The sequence below is a fragment of the Salvelinus fontinalis genome, unplaced genomic scaffold, assembly GCF_029448725.1.
Source record: "Salvelinus fontinalis isolate EN_2023a unplaced genomic scaffold, ASM2944872v1 scaffold_0048, whole genome shotgun sequence".
Lineage (NCBI taxonomy): Eukaryota > Metazoa > Chordata > Actinopteri > Salmoniformes > Salmonidae > Salvelinus > Salvelinus fontinalis.
Window position 1 is genome coordinate 263,239 of NW_026600257.1, and position 20,011 is coordinate 283,249.

The 20,011-nt window shown below is 48.7% G+C and overlaps 3 protein-coding genes across 5 annotated transcripts in view; 2 read left to right on the plus strand and 1 right to left on the minus strand.

The window, feature by feature from the left end:
* The window catches only part of LOC129842533 (putative pre-mRNA-splicing factor ATP-dependent RNA helicase DHX32), a 29,557-nt gene extending 19,108 nt beyond the window's left edge, over positions 1-10,449 (plus strand). The window contains exons 13-15 of the mRNA XM_055911110.1: positions 988-1,178; positions 7,528-7,718; positions 9,965-10,449. Of these exons, the coding sequence (XP_055767085.1) occupies positions 988-1,178; positions 7,528-7,718; positions 9,965-10,157 (575 nt within the window). The 3' untranslated portion in view covers positions 10,158-10,449. The remainder of the gene's footprint in view (positions 1-987; positions 1,179-7,527; positions 7,719-9,964) is intronic.
* Positions 10,450-10,845: 396 nt separating this feature from the next.
* LOC129842526 (protein BCCIP homolog) lies at positions 10,846-17,262 on the minus strand. Its single transcript, XM_055911103.1, has 6 exons — positions 17,077-17,262; positions 16,540-16,695; positions 16,183-16,275; positions 14,624-14,811; positions 12,792-12,951; positions 10,846-11,256 (listed from the first exon to the last, which is right to left on the minus strand). The coding sequence occupies exons 1-6, from the start codon at positions 17,215-17,217 to the stop codon at positions 11,086-11,088; spliced, it is 909 nt and encodes a 302-aa protein (XP_055767078.1). The 5' UTR covers positions 17,218-17,262; the 3' UTR covers positions 10,846-11,085.
* Positions 17,263-17,557: 295 nt separating this feature from the next.
* LOC129842527 (uroporphyrinogen-III synthase-like) overlaps positions 17,558-20,011 on the plus strand; it is a 31,381-nt gene continuing 28,927 nt past the window's right edge. For all 3 annotated transcript variants that reach the window (XM_055911104.1, XM_055911105.1, XM_055911106.1), the window contains exons 1-2: positions 17,558-17,656; positions 18,258-18,341. In XM_055911104.1, coding sequence (XP_055767079.1) covers positions 18,279-18,341 — 63 coding nt within the window. In that variant the 5' untranslated portion in view covers positions 17,558-17,656; positions 18,258-18,278. The remainder of the gene's footprint in view (positions 17,657-18,257; positions 18,342-20,011) is intronic.

Genomic DNA, 20,011 nt, shown 5'->3' on the forward strand with positions numbered 1-20,011 from the left:
AGAAGCCACTGCTCCAAAACCGCCATAAAAAAGCCAAACTACGGTTTGCAACTGCACATGGGGACAAAGATTGTACTTTTTGGAGAAATTGTTTGACCATAATGACCATCGTTATGTTTGGAGGAAAAAGGGGGAGGCTTGCAAGCCAAAGAACACCATCCCAACTGTGAAGCACGGGGGTGGCAGCATCAGGTTGTGGGGGTGCTTTGCTGCAGGAGGGACTGGTGCACTTCACAAAATAGATGGCATCATGAGGTAGGAAAAGTATGTGAAAAGTATGTGGATATATTGAAGCAACATCTCAAGACATCAGTCAGGAAGTTAAAGCTTGGTCACAAATGGGTCTTCCAATTGGACAATGACCCCAAGCATACTTCCAACGTTGTGGCAAAATGGCTTAAGGACAACAAAGTCAAGGTATTGGAGTGGCCATCACAAAGCCCTGACTTCAATCCTATAGAACATTTGTGGGCAGAACTGATAAAGCGTGTGCGAGCAAGGAGGCCTACAAACCTGACTCAGTTACACCAGCTCTGTCAGGAGGAATGGGCCAAAATTCACCCAACTCATTGTGGGAAGCTTGTGGAAGGCTACCTGGCACATTTGACCCAAGTTAAACAATGTAAAGGCAATGCTACCAAATATTAATTGAGTGTATGTAAACTTCTGACCCACTGGAAATGTGATGAAAGAAATAAAAGCTGAAATAAATAATTCTCTCTACTATTATTCCGGCATTTCACATTCTTAAAATAAAAGTGGAGATCCTAACTGACCTAAAACAGGGAATTTTTACTAGGATTAAATGTCAGGGATTGTGAAAAACTGAGTTGAAATGTATTTGGCTAAGGTGTATGTAAACTTCCGACTTCAACTGTATGTGTACATTTCATTCTATTCTACTTGATTCTATTCTACTTGATTCTATTCTACTTGATTCTCTTCTCCTCACTTCTAGCTGAATGTTTCTTCCTGTTATCCCCTCAGACTTCAGCGTAGAGAAGTGGTGTCAGGACTACCATCTAAACCACCGCGCCCTTCACACAGCAGACGCCATCAGGTCCGAGTTGACTGACATCCTGAAGAGAATAGAGCTGCCCGTCTCTGAGACGTCCTTCGGAACCAAGACCAACACACTGAACATCAAGAGAGCTCTGCTGTCAGGGTTCTTCATGCAGGTCGGTGGACAACCAAGACCAACACACTGAACATCAAGAGAGCTCTGTTGGCAGGGTTCTTCATGCAGGTCGGTGGGACAACCAAGACCAACACACTGAACATCAAGAGATCTCTGTTGGCAGGGTTCTTCATGCAGGTCGGTGGGACAACCAAGACCAACACACTGAACATCAAGAGAGCTCTGTTGGCAGGGTTCTTCATGCAGGTCGGTGGGACAACCAAGACCAACACACTGAACATCAAGAGAGCTCTGTTGGCAGGGTTCTTCATGCAGGTCGGTGGACAACCAAGACCAACACACTGAACATCAAGAGAGCTCTGCTGGCAGGGTTCTTCATGCAGGTCGGTGGACAATGGAGAACCGTAGTGCTAGTGTAGAGGGACGTCCCACTGCTCGCTTTAAGCATGTTTCGTTTCCTCCCCGGTTCCACTCCATACCGAGGTTCCAACCCGAGGTTAGCAACACCAAGGTTCAATTCCCGAAGGGATCGCATACGTGACCGCCCTCCTGAAGCGGGTCACGCCACTGAAAGCTAGCTATTCGGTCGCGCAAGTGGCAGATCTCAATCTGCTACATTAGCAACACCAAGGTTCAATTCCCAAACGGATCACATTCACATTAAACATCTGAATGAACTCACCGTCCTGTAAGTCAGTGTCCTGTATGGAAGTCACCATCCTGTATGGAAGTCCCCATCCTGTATGGAAGTCACCGTCCTGTATGGAAGTCACCGTCCTGTATGGAAGTCACCGTCCTGTATGGAAGTCACCATCCTGTATGGAAGTCACCATCCTGTATGGAAGTCAGTGTCCTGTATGGAAGTCAGTGTCCTGTATGGAAGTCAGTGTCCTGTATGGAAGTCACCGTCCTGTATGGAAGTCACCGTCCTGTATGGAAGTCAGTGTCCTGTATGGAAGTCACCGTCCTGTATGGAAGTCACCGTCCTGTATGGAAGTCACCATCCTGTATGGAAGTCAGTGTCCTGTATGGAAGTCAGTGTCCTGTATGGAAGTCAGTGTCCTGTATGGAAGTCATTGTCCTGTATGGAAGTCAGTGTCCTGTATGGAAGTCAGTGTCCTGTATGGAAGTCAGTGTCCTGTATGGAAGTCAGTGTCCTGTATGGAAGTCACCGTCCTGTATGGAAGTCACCGTCCTGTATGGAAGTCACCATCCTGTATGGAAGTCAGTGTCCTGTATGGAAGTCAGTGTCCTGTATGGATGTCAGTGTCCTGTATGGAAGTCAGTGTCCTGTATGGAAGTCAGTGTACTGTATGGAAGTCACCGTCCTGTATGGAAGTCAGTGTCCTGTATGGAAGTCAGTGTCCTGTATGGAAGTCACCGTCCTGTATGGAAGTCAGTGTCCTGTATGGAAGCCACCATCCTGTATGGAAGTCACCATCCTGTATGGAAGTCAGTGTCCTGTATGGAAGTCAGTGTCCTGTATGGAAGTCACCGTCCTGTATGGAAGTCACTGTCCTGTATGGAAGTCAGTGTCCTGTATGGAAGTCACCGTCCTGTATGGAAGTCACCGTCCTGTATGGAAGTCACCGTCCTGTATGGAAGTCACCGTCCTGTATGGAAGTCACCGTCCTGTATGGAAGTCAGTTTCCTGTATGGAAGTCAGTGTCCTGTATGGAAGTCAGTGTCCTGTATGGAAGTCACCGTCCTGTATGGAAGCCACCATCCTGTATGGAAGTCACCGTCCTGTATGGAAGTCAGTGTCCTGTATGGAAGTCACTGTCCTGTATGGAAGTCACCGTCCTGTATGGAAGTCACCGTCCTTTATGGAAGTCAGTGTCCTGTATGGAAGTCAGTGTCCTGTATGGAAGCCACCATCCTGTATGGAAGTCACCGTCCTGTATGGAAGTCACCGTCCTGTATGGAAGTCAGTGTCCTGTATGGAAGTCACCGTCCTGTATGGAAGTCAGTGTCCTGTATGGAAGTCAGTGTCCTGTATGGAAGTCACCGTCCTGTATGGAAGTCACCGTCCTGTATGGAAGCCACCATCCTGTATGGAAGTCAGTGTCCTGTATGGAAGTCAGTGTCCTGTATGGAAGTCAGTGTCCTGTATGGAAGTCACCGTCCTGTATGGAAGTCACCATCCTGTATGGAAGTCACCGTCCTGTATGGAAGTCACCGTTCTGTATGGAAGTCACCGTCCTGTATGAAAGTCACCGTCCTGTATGAAAGTCACCGTCCTGTATGGAAGTCACCGTCCTGTATGGAGGTCACCGTCCTGTATGGAAGTCACCGTCCTGTATGGAAGTCAGTTTCCTGTATGGAAGTCACCATCCTGTATGGAAGTCACCGTCCTGTATGGAAGTCACCGTCCTGTATGGAAGTCACCGTCCTGTATGGAAGTCACCGTCCTGTATGGAAGTCAGTGTCCTGTATGGAAGCCAGTGTCCTGTATGGAAGCCACCATCCTGTATGGAAGTCACCATCCTGTATGGAAGTCAGTGTCCTGTATGGAAGTCACCGTCCTGTATGGAAGTCCGTGTCCTGTATGGAAGTCAGTGTCCTGTATGGAAGTCACCATCCTGTATGGAAGTCACCGTCCTGTATGGAAGCCACCATCCTGTATGGAAGCCACCATCCTGTATGGAAGTCACCATCCTGTATGGAAGCCACCGTCCTGTATGGAAGTCACTGTCCTGTATGGAAGTCACTGTCCTGTATGGAAGTCAGTGTCCTGTATGGAAGTCAGTGTCCTGTATGGAAGTAACCGTCCTGTATGGAAGTCACCGTCCTGTATGGAAGTCAGTTTCCTGTATGGAAGTCAGTGTCCTGTATGGAAGTCAGTGTCCTGTATGGAAGTCACCGTCCTGTATGGAAGCCACCATCCTGTATGGAAGTCACCATCCTGTATGGAAGTCACCGTCCTGTATGGAAGCCACCATCCTGTATGGAAGTCACCATCCTGTATGGAAGTCAGTGTCCTGTATGGAAGTCACCATCCTGTATGGAAGTCACCGTCCTGTATGGAAGCCACCGTCCTGTATGGAAGTCACCGTCCTGTATGGAAGTCACCGTCCTGTATGGAAGTCACCGTCCTGTATGGAAGTCACCGTCCTGTATGGAAGTCACCGTCCTGTATGGAAGTCACCGTCCTGTATGGAAGTCACCGTCCTGTATGGAAGTCAGTTTCCTGTATGGAAGTCAGTGTCCTGTATGGAAGCCACCATCCTGTATGGAAGTCACCATCCTGTATGGAAGTCACCATCCTGTATGGAAGTCAGTGTCCTGTATGGAAGTCACCGTCCTGTATGGAAGTCCGTGTCCTGTATGGAAGTCAGTGTCCTGTATGGAAGTCACCATCCTGTATGGAAGTCACCGTCCTGTACGGAAGCCACCATCCTGTATGGAAGCCACCATCCTGTATGGAAGTCACCATCCTGTATGGAAGCCACCGTCCTGTATGGAAGTCACTGTCCTGTATGGAAGTCACTGTCCTGTATGGAAGTCAGTGTCCTGTATGGAAGTCAGTGTCCTGTATGGAAGTAACCGTCCTGTATGGAAGTCACCGTCCTGTATGGAAGTCAGTTTCCTGTATGGAAGTCAGTGTCCTGTATGGAAGTCAGTGTCCTGTATGGAAGTCACCGTCCTGTATGGAAGCCACCATCCTGTATGGAAGTCACCATCCTGTATGGAAGTCACCGTCCTGTATGGAAGCCACCATCCTGTATGGAAGTCACCATCCTGTATGGAAGTCAGTGTCCTGTATGGAAGTCACGTTCCTGTATGGAAGTCACCGTCCTGTATGGAAGCCACCGTCCTGTATGGAAGTCACCATCCTGTATGGAAGTCACCGTCCTGTATGGAAGTCACCGTCCTGTATGGAAGTCACCGTCCTGTATGGAAGTCACCGTCCTGTATGGAAGTCACCGTCCTGTATGGAAGTCAGTTTCCTGTATGGAAGTCAGTGTCCTGTATGGAAGTCAGTGTCCTGTATGGAAGTCAGTGTCCTGTATGGAAGTCAGTGTCCTGTATGGAAGCCAGTGTCCTGTATGGAAGCCACCATCCTGTATGGAAGTCACCATCCTGTATGGAAGTCAGTGTCCTGTATGGAAGTCACCGTCCTGTATGGAAGTCCGTGTCCTGTATGGAAGTCAGTGTCCTGTATGGAAGTCACCATCCTGTATGGATGTCACCGTCCTGTATGGAAGCCACCATCCTGTATGGAAGCCACCATCCTGTATGGAAGTCACCATCCTGTATGGAAGCCACCGTCCTGTATGGAAGTCACTGTCCTGTATGGAAGTCACTGTCCTGTATGGAAGTCAGTGTCCTGTATGGAAGTCAGTGTCCTGTATGGAAGTAACCGTCCTGTATGGAAGTCACCGTCCTGTATGGAAGTCAGTTTCCTGTATGGAAGTCAGTGTCCTGTATGGAAGTCAGTGTCCTGTATGGAAGTCACCGTCCTGTATGGAAGCCACCATCCTGTATGGAAGTCACCATCCTGTATGGAAGTCACCGTCCTGTATGGAAGCCACCATCCTGTATGGAAGTCACCATCCTGTATGGAAGTCAGTGTCCTGTATGGAAGTCACCATCCTGTATGGAAGTCACCGTCCTGTATGGAAGCCACCGTCCTGTATGGAAGTCACCATCCTGTATGGAAGTCACCGTCCTGTATGGAAGTCACCGTCCTGTATGGAAGTCACCGTCCTGTATGGAAGTCACCGTCCTGTATGGAAGTCACCGTCCTGTATGGAAGTCAGTTTCCTGTATGGAAGTCAGTGTCCTGTATGGAAGTCAGTGTCCTGTATGGAAGTCAGTGTCCTGTATGGAAGTCAGTGTCCTGTATGGAAGTCAGTGTCCTGTATGGAAGTCACCGTCCTGTATGGAAGTCACCGTCCTGTATGCAAGTCACCGTCCTGTATGGAAGTCACCGTCCTGTATGGAAGTCAGTGTCCTGTATGGAAGTCAGTGTCCTGTATGGAAGTCAGTGTCCTGTATGGAAGTCACCGTCCTGTATGGAAGTCAGTGTCCTGTATGGAAGTCAGTGTCCTGTATGGAAGTCAGTGTCCTGCATGGAAGTCACCATCCTGTATGGAAGTCACCATCCTGTATGGAAGCCACCATCCTGTATGGAAGTCACCATCCTGTATGGAAGCCACCGTCCTGTATGGAAGCCACCGTCCTGTATGGAAGTCAGTGTCCTGTATGGAAGTCAGTGTCCTGTATGGAAGTCAGTGTCCTGTATGGAAGTCAGTGTCCTGTATGGAAGTAACCGTCCTGTATGGAAGTCACCGTCCTGTATGGAAGTCAGTTTCCTGTATGGAAGTCAGTGTCCTGTATGGAAGTCAGTGTCCTGTATGGAAGTCACCGTCCTGTATGGAAGCCACCATCCTGTATGGAAGTCACCATCCTGTATGGAAGTCACCGTCCTGTATGGAAGTCACTGTCCTGTATGGAAGTCAGTGTCCTGTATGGAAGTCACCATCCTGTATGGAAGTCACCGTCCTGTATGGAAGCCACCATCCTGTATGGAAGCCACCATCCTGTATGGAAGTCACCATCCTGTATGGAAGTCAGTGTCCTGTATGGAAGTCACCATCCTGTATGGAAGTCACCGTCCTGTATGGAAGCCACCGTCCTGTATGGAAGCCACCGTCCTGTATGGAAGTCACCGTCCTGTATGGAAGTCACCGTCCTGTATGGAAGTCACCGTCCTGTATGGAAGTCACCGTCCTGTATGGAAGTCAGTTTCCTGTATGGAAGTCAGTGTCCTGTATGGAAGTCAGTGTCCTGTATGGAAGTCAGTGTCCTGAATGGAAGTCAGTGTCCTGTATGGAAGTCACCGTCCTGTATGGAAGTCACCGTCCTGTATGGAAGTCACCGTCCTGTATGGAAGTCACCGTCCTGTATGGAAGTCAGTTTCCTGTATGGAAGTCAGTGTCCTGTATGGAAGTCAGTGTCCTGTATGGAAGTCACCGTCCTGTATGGAAGTCACCGTCCTGTATGGAAGTCAGTTTCCTGTATGGAAGTCAGTGTCCTGTATGGAAGTCAGTGTCCTGTATGGAAGTCACCGTCCTGTATGGAAGCCACCATCCTGTATGGAAGTCACCATCCTGTATGGAAGTCACCGTCCTGTATGGAAGTCACCATCCTGTATGGAAGTCAGTGTCCTGTATGGAAGTCAGTGTCCTGTATGGAAGTCAGTGTCCTGTATGGAAGTCAGTGTCCTGTATGGAACTCACCGTCCTGTATGGAACTCACCGTCCTGTATGGAACTCACCGTCCTGTATGGAACTCACCGTCCTGTATGGAACTCACTGTCCTGTCACTTTCCATGAAGTCATTTGTTTAATGGCAAATATGAACTTCCTTTATCCCTGTTTTAGATTGCCCGTGATGTGGACGGCTCAGGAAACTACTTCATGTTGACCAACAGGCACATGGCTCAGGTCCACCCTGCCTCCAGCTATGGGGCCAAGGCCCATCAACTGGGTTTGCCAGAGTGGGTGCTGTTCCATGAGTATACTCTCTCGGAAAACAACTGTATCCGGACAGTCTCTGAAATCTCCCCTGCAGTGTAAGTCAATGGGCCAAACCAAGGCTCTTTCCCAATGCAGTGTAAGTCAATGGGCCAAACCAAGGCTCTTCCTCAATGCAGTGTAAGTCAATGGGCCAAACCAAGGCTCTTCCTCAATGCAGTGTAAGTCAATGGGCCAAACCAAGGCTCTTTCCCAATGCAGTGTAAGTCAATGGGCCAAACCAAGGCTCTTCCTCAATGCAGTGTAAGTCAATGGGCCAAACCAAGGCTCTTTCCCAATGCAGTGTAAGTCAATGGGCCAAACCAAGGCTCTTCCTCAATGCAGTGAAGGTCAATGGGCCAAAACAAGGCTCTTTCCCAATGCAGTGTAAGTCAATGGGCCAAACCAAGGCTCTTCCTCAATGCAGTGTAAGTCAATGGGCCAAACCAAGGCTCTTTCCCAATGCAGTGTAAGTCAATGGGCCAAACCAAGGCTCTTCCTCAATACAGTGTAAGTCGATGGGTCAAACCAAGGCTCTTTCCCAATGCAGTGTAAGTCAATGGGCCAAACCAAGGCTCTTTCCCAATGCAGTGTAAGTCAATGGCCCAAACCAAGGCTCTTTCCCAATGCAGTGTAAGTCAATGGGCCAAACCAAGGCTCTTCCTCAATGCAGTGTAAGTCAATGGGTCAAACCAAGGCTCTTTCTCAATGCAGTGTAAGTCAATGGGCCAAACCAAGGCTTTTCCTCAATGCAGTGTAAGTCAATGGGCCAAACCAAGGCTCTTTCTCAATGCAGTGTAAGTCAATGGGCCAAACCAAGGCTCTTTCTCAATGCATTTTTCCTCATGTCCATTCTTATGTCTTCTTTTTAAAAATGCGTTGGATGAGGTCAGAGGCCCCTCCCCTCTAAACTTCTCATCCAATGACCCCCGAGGTCCCTCTCTAACCTTCTCATCCGATGACCCCCGATGCCCCTCCCCACTAACCTTCTCATCCAATGACCCCCGAGGCCCCTCCCCTCTAACCTTCTCATCCAATGACCCCCGAGGCCCCTCCCCTCTAACCTTCTCATCCAATGATCCCCGAGGCCCCTCCCCTCTAACCTTCTCATCCAATGACCCCCGAGGCCCCTCCCCTCTAACCTTCTCATCCAATGACCCCCGAGGCCCCTCCCCTCTAACCTTCTCATCCAATGACCCACGAGGCCCCTCCCCTCTAACCTTCTCATCCAATGATCCCCGAGGCCCCTCCGCTCTAACCTTCTCATCCAATGACCCCTGAGGCCTCACCCCTCTAACCTTCTCATCCAATGACCCCTGAGGCCCCTCCCCTCTAACCTTCTCATCCAATGACCCCTGAGGCCTCACCCCTCTAACCTTCTCATCCAATGACCCCTGAGGCCCCTCCCCTCTAACCTTCTCATCCAATGACCCCTGAGGCCTCACCCCTCTAACCTTCTCATCCAATGACCCCTGAGGCCTCACCCCTCTAACCTTCTCATCCAATGACCCCTGAGGCCCCTCCCCTCTAACCTTCTCATCCAATGACCCCTGAGGCCTCACCCCTCTAACCTTCTCATCCAATGACCCCCGAGGCCCCTCCCCTCTAACCTTCTCATCAATGTTCCCCTAGGCCTCTCCCCTCTAACCTTCTCATCCAATGACCCCTGAGGCCCCTCCCCTCTAACCTTCTCATCCAATGACCCCTGAGGCCTCACCCCTCTAACCTTCTCATCCAATGACCCCCGAGGCCCCTCCCCTCTAACCTTCTCATCAATGTTCCCCTAGGCCTCTCCCCTCTAACCTTCTCATCCAAAGGCCCTCGAGGCCCCTCCCCTCTAACCTTTTCATCCAGACGGCCCCTCAGTATGTCTATAATATTAGTATTGTATTCTCTCTGTAGGTTCATCCAGACGGACCCTCAGTATGTCTATACTATTAGTATTGTCTTCTCTCTGTAGGTTCATCCAGACGGCCCTCAGTATGTCTATAATATTAGTATTGTCTTCTCTCTGTAGGTTCATACAGACGCCCCTCAGTATGTCTATAATATTAGTATTGTATTCTCTCTGTAGGTTCATCCAGACGGACCCTCAGTATGTCTATACTATTAGTATTGTCTTCTCTCTGTAGGTTCACCCAGACGGCCCTCAGTATTTCTATAATATTAGTATTGTATTCTCTCTGTAGGTTCATACAGACAGCCCCTCAGTATTTCTATAATATTAGTATTGTATTCTCCCTGTAGGTTCATCCAGACAGCCCCTCAGTATTTCTATAATATTAGTATTGTATTCTCTCTGTAGGTTCATCCAGACAGCCCCTCAGTATTTCTATTACAACCTGCCTCCTAGCGAGAGTAAAGACCTTCTACAGCACATCCTGGACCGGGACGGATCTGGACGGAAAGACAAGCAACAGACCCTGACAATCAACAGTAAAGCAGATAAGGACTGCAATACATTGGCTCAGTCCTATGACAGATGTGTGCTACAGTGACCTCTGGTGGAGAGCTTCAGCACTGACCTTCACTGAAAAGACCATCATCGCTGATTAGAACAGTGGTTTTCAAACCGCTTCTCGGGGACCCCCAGACTTTTCACAATGTTGTTGTAGCCCTGAACTGTGTCACCTGATTGGATGACACAGTATGTCACCTGATTGGATGACACTGTATGTCACCTGATTGGATGACACTGTATGTCACCTGATTGGATGACACTGTATGTCACCTGATTGGATGACACATTGAATCAGGTGATTTAGCTGTGGAATAGTTCAACTATATGGAACGGCTGGGGGGGGGGGGGGTCGGTTGGGGGGTCCCCCGAGGAGAGTTTTGAAAACCCCCTGGGTTAGATCAACTGCCAAATGACTGACTTGCTGTACAGTTTTCTTCATATCTTTAATTCAGTCAGGTGGTAACTGCCTTGGTCATTTGATATTATTACAGTAAATAATTAGCCTATATTCTAATAGAGTATAACCCCAATAAATGAATCCAGATCAGTTTGAACTTAGTCCATCAAAACATCTGATATTCCTTCACAGAAAAATACACCATTTCATTTTTGGGAATTGTCACTTGCTTGATAACCTAATATTGTGTAAGAAATGGTTTGTACTGAAATGTTAAAACATCACTTTGTTTACATGAATCTGTAAATACAATGCTTTGAACTATGACCAAGGTCTAAAATGATTTATTTTGTCAAAAGATACATTTTTACCTAAAAACGTCGAGATAAAACCGCTGGGCTGAAGGAAACCGTTACATAATGACATTGACTTGACATTATTCTCAGCTTAACGAAAATGATTCCAGTGGTCCCTTCCTTTCGATGTTTCGTATTGAATTTTACATTACAAAAAAAATCAGTCCTGTTGTTTACCAGAGTTTATTCTGTATGTTTAGTCGTACGGTTGGTCACACGGTCAGGTATTCTTTGAGCTTGTCCATGATGGCTGACATCCTGTCTGCCGGGATGAGCATCACGGTACGCTGCGGCTTCATGGGGACGTCGTCGAAGGACCACCGCCCACTCAGAACACTGTCCGTCTCCTCCTGCACCGAGTAGTGGAACTTCATGGTGGCTTGCTGTAGCGGGGACATGGACAAATGGTTACGGCAGTGGAAAAGGACGAGTTAAAAAAAAGGGCCATTTTTAACTCATCAAGTATAGCTTGAGTAGCTCTAAAACTAGTACAACTTGAGGAAGTTATGATTAGTGACCAGGGTTGGGGGTTGAAATACCAATTCTCTTCATTTGGGACATTTGATAAATGGGCTTTACTTTCTGAATTGAAATGGAATCGACTCCCGACCCTGCTAGTGATGGCCCCTCCTTCCCTTCAGGCTCAAACACCCCAACCTGAGCCCTCCGTTCTGCCACCTCTGGTCTCTAGACCCTCCCTACCTTCAGGCTCTAACTCAACACCCCGAACACTCCGTTCTGTCACCTCTGGTCTCTTGGCCCTACGGGAGGACAGCTCTCACTCAGCCCAGTCCAAGCTCTTCTCTGTGTGCAGCGACTCCGCTGTCCTAGCTTTAGGGGGGGGGGGGGGGGGGGGGGGCGGTTCCACCATTGGGGTGCCAGGACAGCGGAGTCCCGGCACATCTTCTGAAAAAACATCTAAAACCCTACGACTTCAAAAAGTACCTTAAACAATCCAACAGCAAACCTAAATGGTATATATTATTATACTTAAAGTTGGGGAGGCAGGTAGCCTAGTGGTTAGAGGGGGGAGGCAGGTAGCCTAGTGGTTAGAGGGGGGAGGCAGGTAGCCTAGTGGTTAGAGGGGGGAGGCAGGTAGCCTAGTGGTTAGAGGGGGGAGGCAGGTAGCCTAGTGGTTAGAGGGGGGAGGCAGGTAGCCTAGTGGTTAGAGGGGGGAGGCAGGTAGCCTAGTGGTTAGAGGGGGGAGGCAGGTAGCCTAGTGGTTAGAGGAGGGGAGGCAGGTAGCCTAGTGGTTAGAGGGGGGGGGGCAGGTAGCCTAGTGGTTAGAGGGGGGGGGCAGGTAGCCTAGTGGTTAGAGGGGGGAGGCAGGTAGTCTAGTGGTTAGAGGGGGGAGGCAGGTAGCCTAGTGGTAAGAGGGGGGAGGCAGGTAGCCTAGTGGTTAGAGGGGGGAGGCAGGTAGCCTAGTGGTTAGAGGGGGGAGGCAGGTAGCCTAGTGGTTAGAGGGGGGAGGCAGGTAGCCTAGTGGTTAGAGGGGGGAGGCAGGTAGCCTAGTGGTTAGAGGGGGGAGGCAGGTAGCCTAGTGGTTAGAGGGGGGAGGCAGGTAGCCTAGTGGTTAGAGGAGGGGAGGCAGGTAGCCTAGTGGTTAGAGGGGGGGGGCAGGTAGTCTAGTGGTTAGAGGGGGGAGGCAGGTAGCCTAGTGGTAAGAGGGGGGAGGCAGGTAGCCTAGTGGTAAGAGGGGGGAGGCAGGTAGCCTAGTGGTTCGAGCATTGGGCCAGTAACCGAAAGGTTGCTGGATCGAATCCCCGAGATGGACAAAGTCGTTCTGCCCCTGAACAAGGCAGATAACCCACTGTTCCCCGGTAGGTCGTCATTGTAAATAAGAATTTGATCTTAAGTGACTTGCCTAGTTAAATAAAAGGTTAAATAGATTTTCTTAAATTAAGTTATAAACATGTACCTCATAGAAGAACTCTTCCTCTGCGTTGACGAACGTGAGCTGGTCTTTAGGCGGTGCTCCTCTGGTCTTGGAGGGATCCTTGTAGGTCTTACTGATCATCAGGCAGTAATGACACTTCCCACTGGGCTTGTTGCTGCTCTGGGCTTCTGCCATCTCCTCCCTGGAACATTCAATCAATGACGTGGTCATGGTTTTATTAATAGTGTATTGACACACTGCTTTCGGTCTTCTTTCCATAGACAATGGAATTACTTTTGTACAAACAAATATGTCAGATATTTAGCATTTGTGTATCCGGTGCAAAGTGACCCATATCTGAGACAAGCAGTTATATTATAATTATAGGTCCATATTAATTATATTTAATTACCATGATTAGAAGGGTTCATCTACAGTAGCATACCCATAATGCACAGCAGGTGATTGACAGTGAACACAATGGTACATCGCTTGAGCGACAGTCCATTAATCTGAGAGCATGTCTTGTTGACAGTCCAGTAATCTGAGAGCATGTCTTGTTGACAGTCCAGTAATCTGAGAGCATGTCTTGTTGACAGTCCAGTAATCTGAGAGCATGTCTTGTTGACAGTCCAGTAATCTGAGAGCATGTCTTGTTGACAGTCCAGTAATCTGAGAGCATGTCTTGTTGACAGTCCAGTAATCTGAGAGCATGTCTTGTTGACAGTCCAGTAATCTGAGAGCATGTCTTGTTGACAGTCCAGTAATCTGAGAGCATGTCTTGTTGACAGTCCAGTAATCTGAGAGCATGTCTTGTTGACAGTACAGTAATCTGAGAGCATGTCTTGTTGACAGTACAGTGTGCAGGGATGCAACAGAATAGTATTATTATTAAATAAAAAAAATAAAAAATAAAGAGTTTCTTATTGGACAACTCCAGGTAGTCCATCCCTGTTTCCGGATGTTTTCTTTGGTTTTATGACCTAATGAACATGACCCAGGAAGGATAACTGAAAGAGAAAGGGGAGGTAACTGGACTCTGCTGTTTGTGGAGGGGCAGGGCGATCTGTGGGGGTTCGGGTAAAACAGATTTACTGTAGCTGTTTAGAGGGGCAGGATGATCTGTGGGGGACTCGGGTTAGACAGAGACTTACTGTAGCTGTTTGTGGAGTGGCAGGGCGATCTGTGGGGGTTAGGGTTAGACAGAAACTCACTGTAGCTGTTTGTGGAGGGGCATGATGATCTGTGGGGGTTCGGGTTAGACAGAGACTTACTGTAGCTGTTTGTGGAGTGGCAGGGCGATCTGTGGGGGTTAGGGTTAGACAGAAACTCACTGTAGCTGTTTGTGGAGGGGCATGATGATCTGTGGGGGTTCGGGTTAGACAGAGACTCACTGTAGCTGTTTGTGGAGGGGCAGGGCGATCTGTGGGGGTTCGGGTAAGACAGAGACTCACTGTAGCTGTTTGTGGAGGGGCATGATGATCTGTGGGGGTTCGGGTTAGACAGAGACTCACTGTAGCTGTTTGTGGAGGGGCAGGGCGATCTGTGGGGGTTCGGGTAAGACAGAGACTCACTGTAGCTGTTTGTGGAGGGGCAGGGCGATCTGTGGGGGTTAGGGTTAGACAGAAACTCACTGTAGCTGTTTGTGGAGGGGCATGATGATCTGTGGGGGTTCGGGTTAGACAGAGACTCACTGTAGCTGTTTGTGGAGGGGCAGGGCGATCTGTGGGGGTTCGGGTAAGACAGAGACTCACTGTAGCTGTTTGTGGAGGGGCATGATGATCTGTGGGGGTTCGGGTTAGACAGAGACTCACTGTAGCTGTTTGTGGAGGGGCAGGGCGATCTGTGGGGGTTCGGGTAAGACAGAGACTCACTGTAGCTGTTTGTGGAGGGGCAGGGCGATCTGTGGGGGCACGTTGATGAACCTCTCGCTGAGCAGCAGTCCTACAGGCTTACTGGTGTCGTTGAGGACCTTCTCCAGATCGTCTGTCACACTATGGGGACAACTCTTCTCACACTGACCCAGGATCAGATCCTTTACCTCCTCCACACACTGGACACCCTGTGGACGAATCATAACACAGTAATTAACATATAGAACTTATTCACGAGACTGCCATGATTGTTCAAAATGCAGGCTAGCGCAGTAGGCAGGAAGAGGAAGTAGGCTACTACTTTGAAGTCTATGGAAAACAGAAAAACTTTCCTCAAGGTCGACCTTTTATAATATCAGATTATGACAGAGAGAAGAGTGAACAACAATGTCTTTGGTGGTCTCTTAACATCTCATTGGTTGAGAAAGTGTCAAGTTTAGTGATTTCATAGATTATATATATATATACTTTTAATTTAACCTTTATTTAACTAGGCAAGTCAGTTAAGAACAAATACTTATTCACAATGACGGCCTACCGGGGAACAGTGGGGTTAACTGCCTTGTTCAGGGGCAGAACGACAGATGTTTACCTTGTCAGCTCAGGGATTCGATCTAGCAACCTTTCGGCTACCTGCCTCCCCCCTCTAACCACTAGGCTACCTGCCTCCCCCCTCTAACCACTAGGCTACCTGCCTCTAACCACTAGGCTACCTGCCTCTAACCACTAGGCTACCTGCCTCTAACCACTAGGCTACCTGCCTCTAACCACTAGGCTACCTGCCTCTAACCACTAGGCTACCTGCCTCTAACCACTAGGCTACCTGCCTCTAACCACTAGGCTACCTGCCTCTAACCACTAGGCTACCTGCCTCTAACCACTAGGCTACCTGCCTCTAACCACTAGGCTACCTGCCTCTAACCACTAGGCTACCTGCCTCTAACCACTAGGCTACCTGCCTCCCTCCTCTACCCACTAGGCTACCTGCCTCCCTCCTCTAACCACTAGACTACCTGCCCCCCCCCCTCTAACCACTAGGCTACCTGCCTCCCCCCCCTCTAACCACTAGGCTACCTGCCTCCCCCCCCTCTAACCACTAGGCTACCTGCCTCCCCCCCCTCTAACCACTAGGCTACCTGCCTCCCCCCCCTCTAACCACTAGGCTACCTGCCTCCCCCCCCTCTAACCACTAGGCTACCTGCCTCCCCCCCCTCTAACCACTAGGCTACCTGCCTCCCCCCCCTCTAACCACTAGGCTACCTGCCTCCCCCCTCTAACCACTAGGCTACCTACCTCCCCCCTCTAACCACTAGGCTACCTACCTCCCCCCTCTAACCACTAGGCTACCTACCTCCCCCCTCTAACCACTAGGCTACCTGCCTCCCCCCTCTAACCACTAGGCTACCTGCCTCCCCCCTCTAACCACTAGGCTACCTGCCTCCCCCCTCTAACCACTAGGCTACCTGCCTCCCCCCCTCTAACCACTAGGCTACCTGCCTCCCCCCTCTAACCACTAGGCTACCTGCAGCCCCAAATAGATAACATATATCTGACCGTACCTTTCTCTCAGTGAGGTTGAGCATGCTGATGAAACCAAACACCTCATCAGCTGGATCCTCGTCATCATCACTGTCCTCTGGCACTTCTGCTTGCTGATAACAAAACATGCAAATAGACATACATGATGCTACTGAATTCATATAGATTGTTCTCCTTTGGATGTGGGGTTGGAAGCTGGAGCTAGAAACACAAGCATTTCGATACACATGTGTATGTGACGAAATAAAATTTGATTTGAAGAAAGCATATGTGTATAATCATATTTCGGGTGTTTAATATGATGCGTTAAATTATATGACGCATATTTAATGACGGTCTGATCTGATGTGAACGGTGCACCGCGTCTCGTTTCTTACCCTGATGACGCTTCCAATATGATTCTGCTGGATGAGGAGATCGGTCAACTCGGATGTATTGACACGAGCCTTCAGAAACAGCTGTTGCAGGAGTTTCTTGACCCCATTGTAGTCATTGTGAGTAATGGTATGGGCCTCAAAGTCTACAATGACCTCCTAGGAAACAAACAAAGGTTTTTTAATACAAGTCCAGAATCCCGAGACAATGTTTTGGACTGGAGGGGGACTCGGGGCGAATGTGCTGCCAGTTTTAGTGTCAATACACGTATCGATTGTTTGTTTTGTCTAAACTACTCTTATGGTTTTAAGTGTGTAAATATCCATGAATTTTACTATTTAGCTAGTTAAAACTCTGAAGTTATCGACTGGCTATGTTCAGCATGTCCCTAACATGCGTAACATTATTAGCTAGCTTGATATGAACAACAGTTGTTTGCTAAAAAAAAAAACTATCTAGCTAACCCCTCTAACGTTAGCCAGTGCTAGCTAGCCTGCTAGGCCATGAATGTAGCCAGTTCGCTAGAGACATTATCGTACTTCATTGATCTCCTCTTCTGATCCGCTGTTATTCTCTGCTGAATCAACGTCGTCTTCCAATCCTTCATCAGAGCTGTTATCCTCACTATCAGCGGGATTTTCTCCCATTCCAACTGCTCGTCTTTTCGCTGAAGAAGCCATGCTGCCAAAACAGATACCACGCGTAAGGGAAAGGACGGGGGCGGGGCAAGGGATTCATGTGGAGTTGGGAGTACTGAGAAACTGAGACACTCTGGACGCCATATTGGATCAATTGCTGCATGCTTCGTTATGCATGGAACGCCCGTGTGCAGAACCGCAATGGCGTCCCGTTTCTCATACTGACAGCAGAATGGAATAAACCATTTTGATGAAAGGGGAAATATATTGTATCTAAATTATTGTTTAAATATGTTAGAATATTGTTTACTGAACTGTTCCAGAAGAAAAAACAAACGACTACTTTCTTTAATTGTAACTGTAGTGATAACATTCATTGTTATTGCTCAAGTATTATTCTAACAAAACATGACTATTTTGTTGTCCCCCTATTTCCTCGTTTTAGTAGTAGCCATGAAGCCAGCTGGAGGAAGAGCTTGAGGTACAGTGTTTGTGTACATCCGATTTTTGTTGATTTTCTACGGTTTCTGTTAATTTTCTGTTGACTTGAAAACGAAAACTAGTTAGCTCAATAGTTAAGCATGATAAATATTGTGTGTGCAGTTATTGTTTTATGGTTGCGCCAACGAAGCCAAGTAATGTGTCGCCTTGGCTCACAAGAAGTGACAGCTCCATATTTGAATTGTATCGCATAACATAACAGCTTTGCAAGTACATAAAACGTACAGTACACTGGTGCATGAGATACCTGAGCTCTACAGCTGACTGAATAACACCGCATGCCTCTAATTGATAAATAGTCCAAGCAATGAAAACAGTTGATTCATGGCTCAACAGCATTGTTATCAGTAGGCGACATATGACAGGCGCTGGGTGTAACGTTAGCCCTCTATGGGTTACACCCCCGTCAGCCTTCTGTTCTGAAGCTACTGCACAGGATCAGTCATTCAGTTTATAGTCTTACTAAATAGAGTAAATCTGCATTGGGTGGATTTTATTATTATTTTGTTTGTCGATTTTCATCATTGACCTCGTTGCTGACGGTAACATTAAGTTGTATCCCGTCTTGTCTTATTCCACAGGGCTCTGAGTCATCTGTCGAAATGCATGTGCTGCTTCTGAAAGAACCAAGAGAGGGAGGCTCTGGACCAGATCCTTACATCAAGGTATAGTAGAGAAACATATTTTGTATTGATATTTGCAGCTGGCATGTGCATTCTATTCTGTTCTATTCAATCCTATTCTACTCTACACCTATTAAAATCCATTATACAACGGGTGGTTCTAATGCTACATTTACATTTACATTTAAGTCATTTAGCAGACGCTCTTATCCAGAGCGACTTACAAATTGGTGCATTCACCTTATGACATCCAGTGGAACAGCCACTTTACAATAGTGCATCAGATCTTTTAAGGGGGGGGGGGGGCAGAAGGATTGCTTTATCCTAGGTATTCCTTGAAGAGGTGGGGTTTCAGGTGTCTCCGGAAGGTGGTGATTGACTCCGCTGTCCTGGCGTCGTGAGGGAGTTTGTTCCACCATTGGGGTGCCAGAGCAGCGAACAGTTTTGACTGGGCTGAGCGGGAACTGTACTTCCTCAGTGGTAGGGAGGCGAGCAGGCCAGAGGTGGATGAACGCAGTGCCCTTGTTTGGGTGTAGGGCCTGATCAGAGCCTGAAGGTACTGAGGTGCCGTTCCCCTCACAGCTCCGTAGGCAAGCACCATGGTCTTGTAGCGGATGCGAGCTTCAACTGGAAGCCAGTGGAGAGAGCGGAGGAGCGGGGTGACGTGAGAGAACTTGGGAAGGTTGAACACCAGACGGGCTGCGGCGTTCTGGATGAGTTGTAGGGGTTTAATGGCACAGGCAGGGAGCCCAGCCAGCAGCGAGTTGCAGTAATCCAGACGGGAGATGACAAGTGCCTGGATTAGGACCTGCGCCGCTTCCTGTGTGAGGCAGGGTCGTACTCTGCGGATGTTGTAGAGCATGAACCTACAGGAACGGGCCACCGCCTTGATGTTGGTGGAGAACGACAGGGTGTTGTCCAGGATCACGCCAAGGTTCTTAGCGCTCTGGGAGGAGGACACAATGGAGTTGTCAACCGTGATGGCGAGATCATGGAACGGACAGTCCTTCCCCGGGAGGAAGAGCAGCTCCGTCTTGCCGAGGTTCAGCTTGAGGTGGTGATCCGTCATCCACACTGATATGTCTGCCAGACATGCAGAGATGCGATTCGCCACCTGGTCATCAGAAGGGGGAAAGGAGAAGATTAATTGTGTGTCGTCTGCATAGCAATGATAGGAGAGACCATGTGAGGTTATGACAGAGCCAAGTGACTTGGTGTATAGCGAGAATAGGAGAGGGCCTAGAACAGAGCCCTGGGGGACACCAGTGGTGAGAGCGCGTGGTGAGGAGACAGATTCTCGCCACGCCACCTGGTAGGAGCGACCTGTCAGGTAGGACGCAATCCAAGCGTGGGCCGCGCCGGAGATGCCCAACTCGGAGAGGGTGGAGAGGAGGATCTGATGGTTCACAGTATCGAAGGCAGCCGATAGGTCTAGAAGGATGAGAGCAGAGGAGAGAGAGTTAGCTTTAGCAGTGCGGAGCGCCTCCGTGATACAGAGAAGAGCAGTCTCAGTTGAGTGACTAGTCTTGAAACCTGACTGATTTGGATCAAGAAGGTCATTCTGAGAGAGATAGCAGGAGAGCTGGCCAAGGACGGCACGTTCAAGAGTTTTGGAGAGAAAAGAAAGAAGGGATACTGGTCTGTAGTTGTTGACATCGGAGGGATCGAGTGTAGGTTTTTTCAGAAGGGGTGCAACTCTCGCTCTCTTGAAG

Coding starts and splice junctions, on each gene's coding strand:
- LOC129842526 (XM_055911103.1), bottom strand. CDS start 17,217: ATGGCTTCTTCAGCGAAAAGACGAGCAGTTGGAATGGGAGAAAATCCC. Junction 14,812..16,182: donor TCAACCTCACTGAGAGAAAG/GTACGGTCAGAT, acceptor ATTCGTCCACAG/GGTGTCCAGTGTGTGGAGGA. Junction 11,257..12,791: donor AGGAAGAGTTCTTCTATGAG/GTACATGTTTAT, acceptor TCCCCGCTACAG/CAAGCCACCATGAAGTTCCA.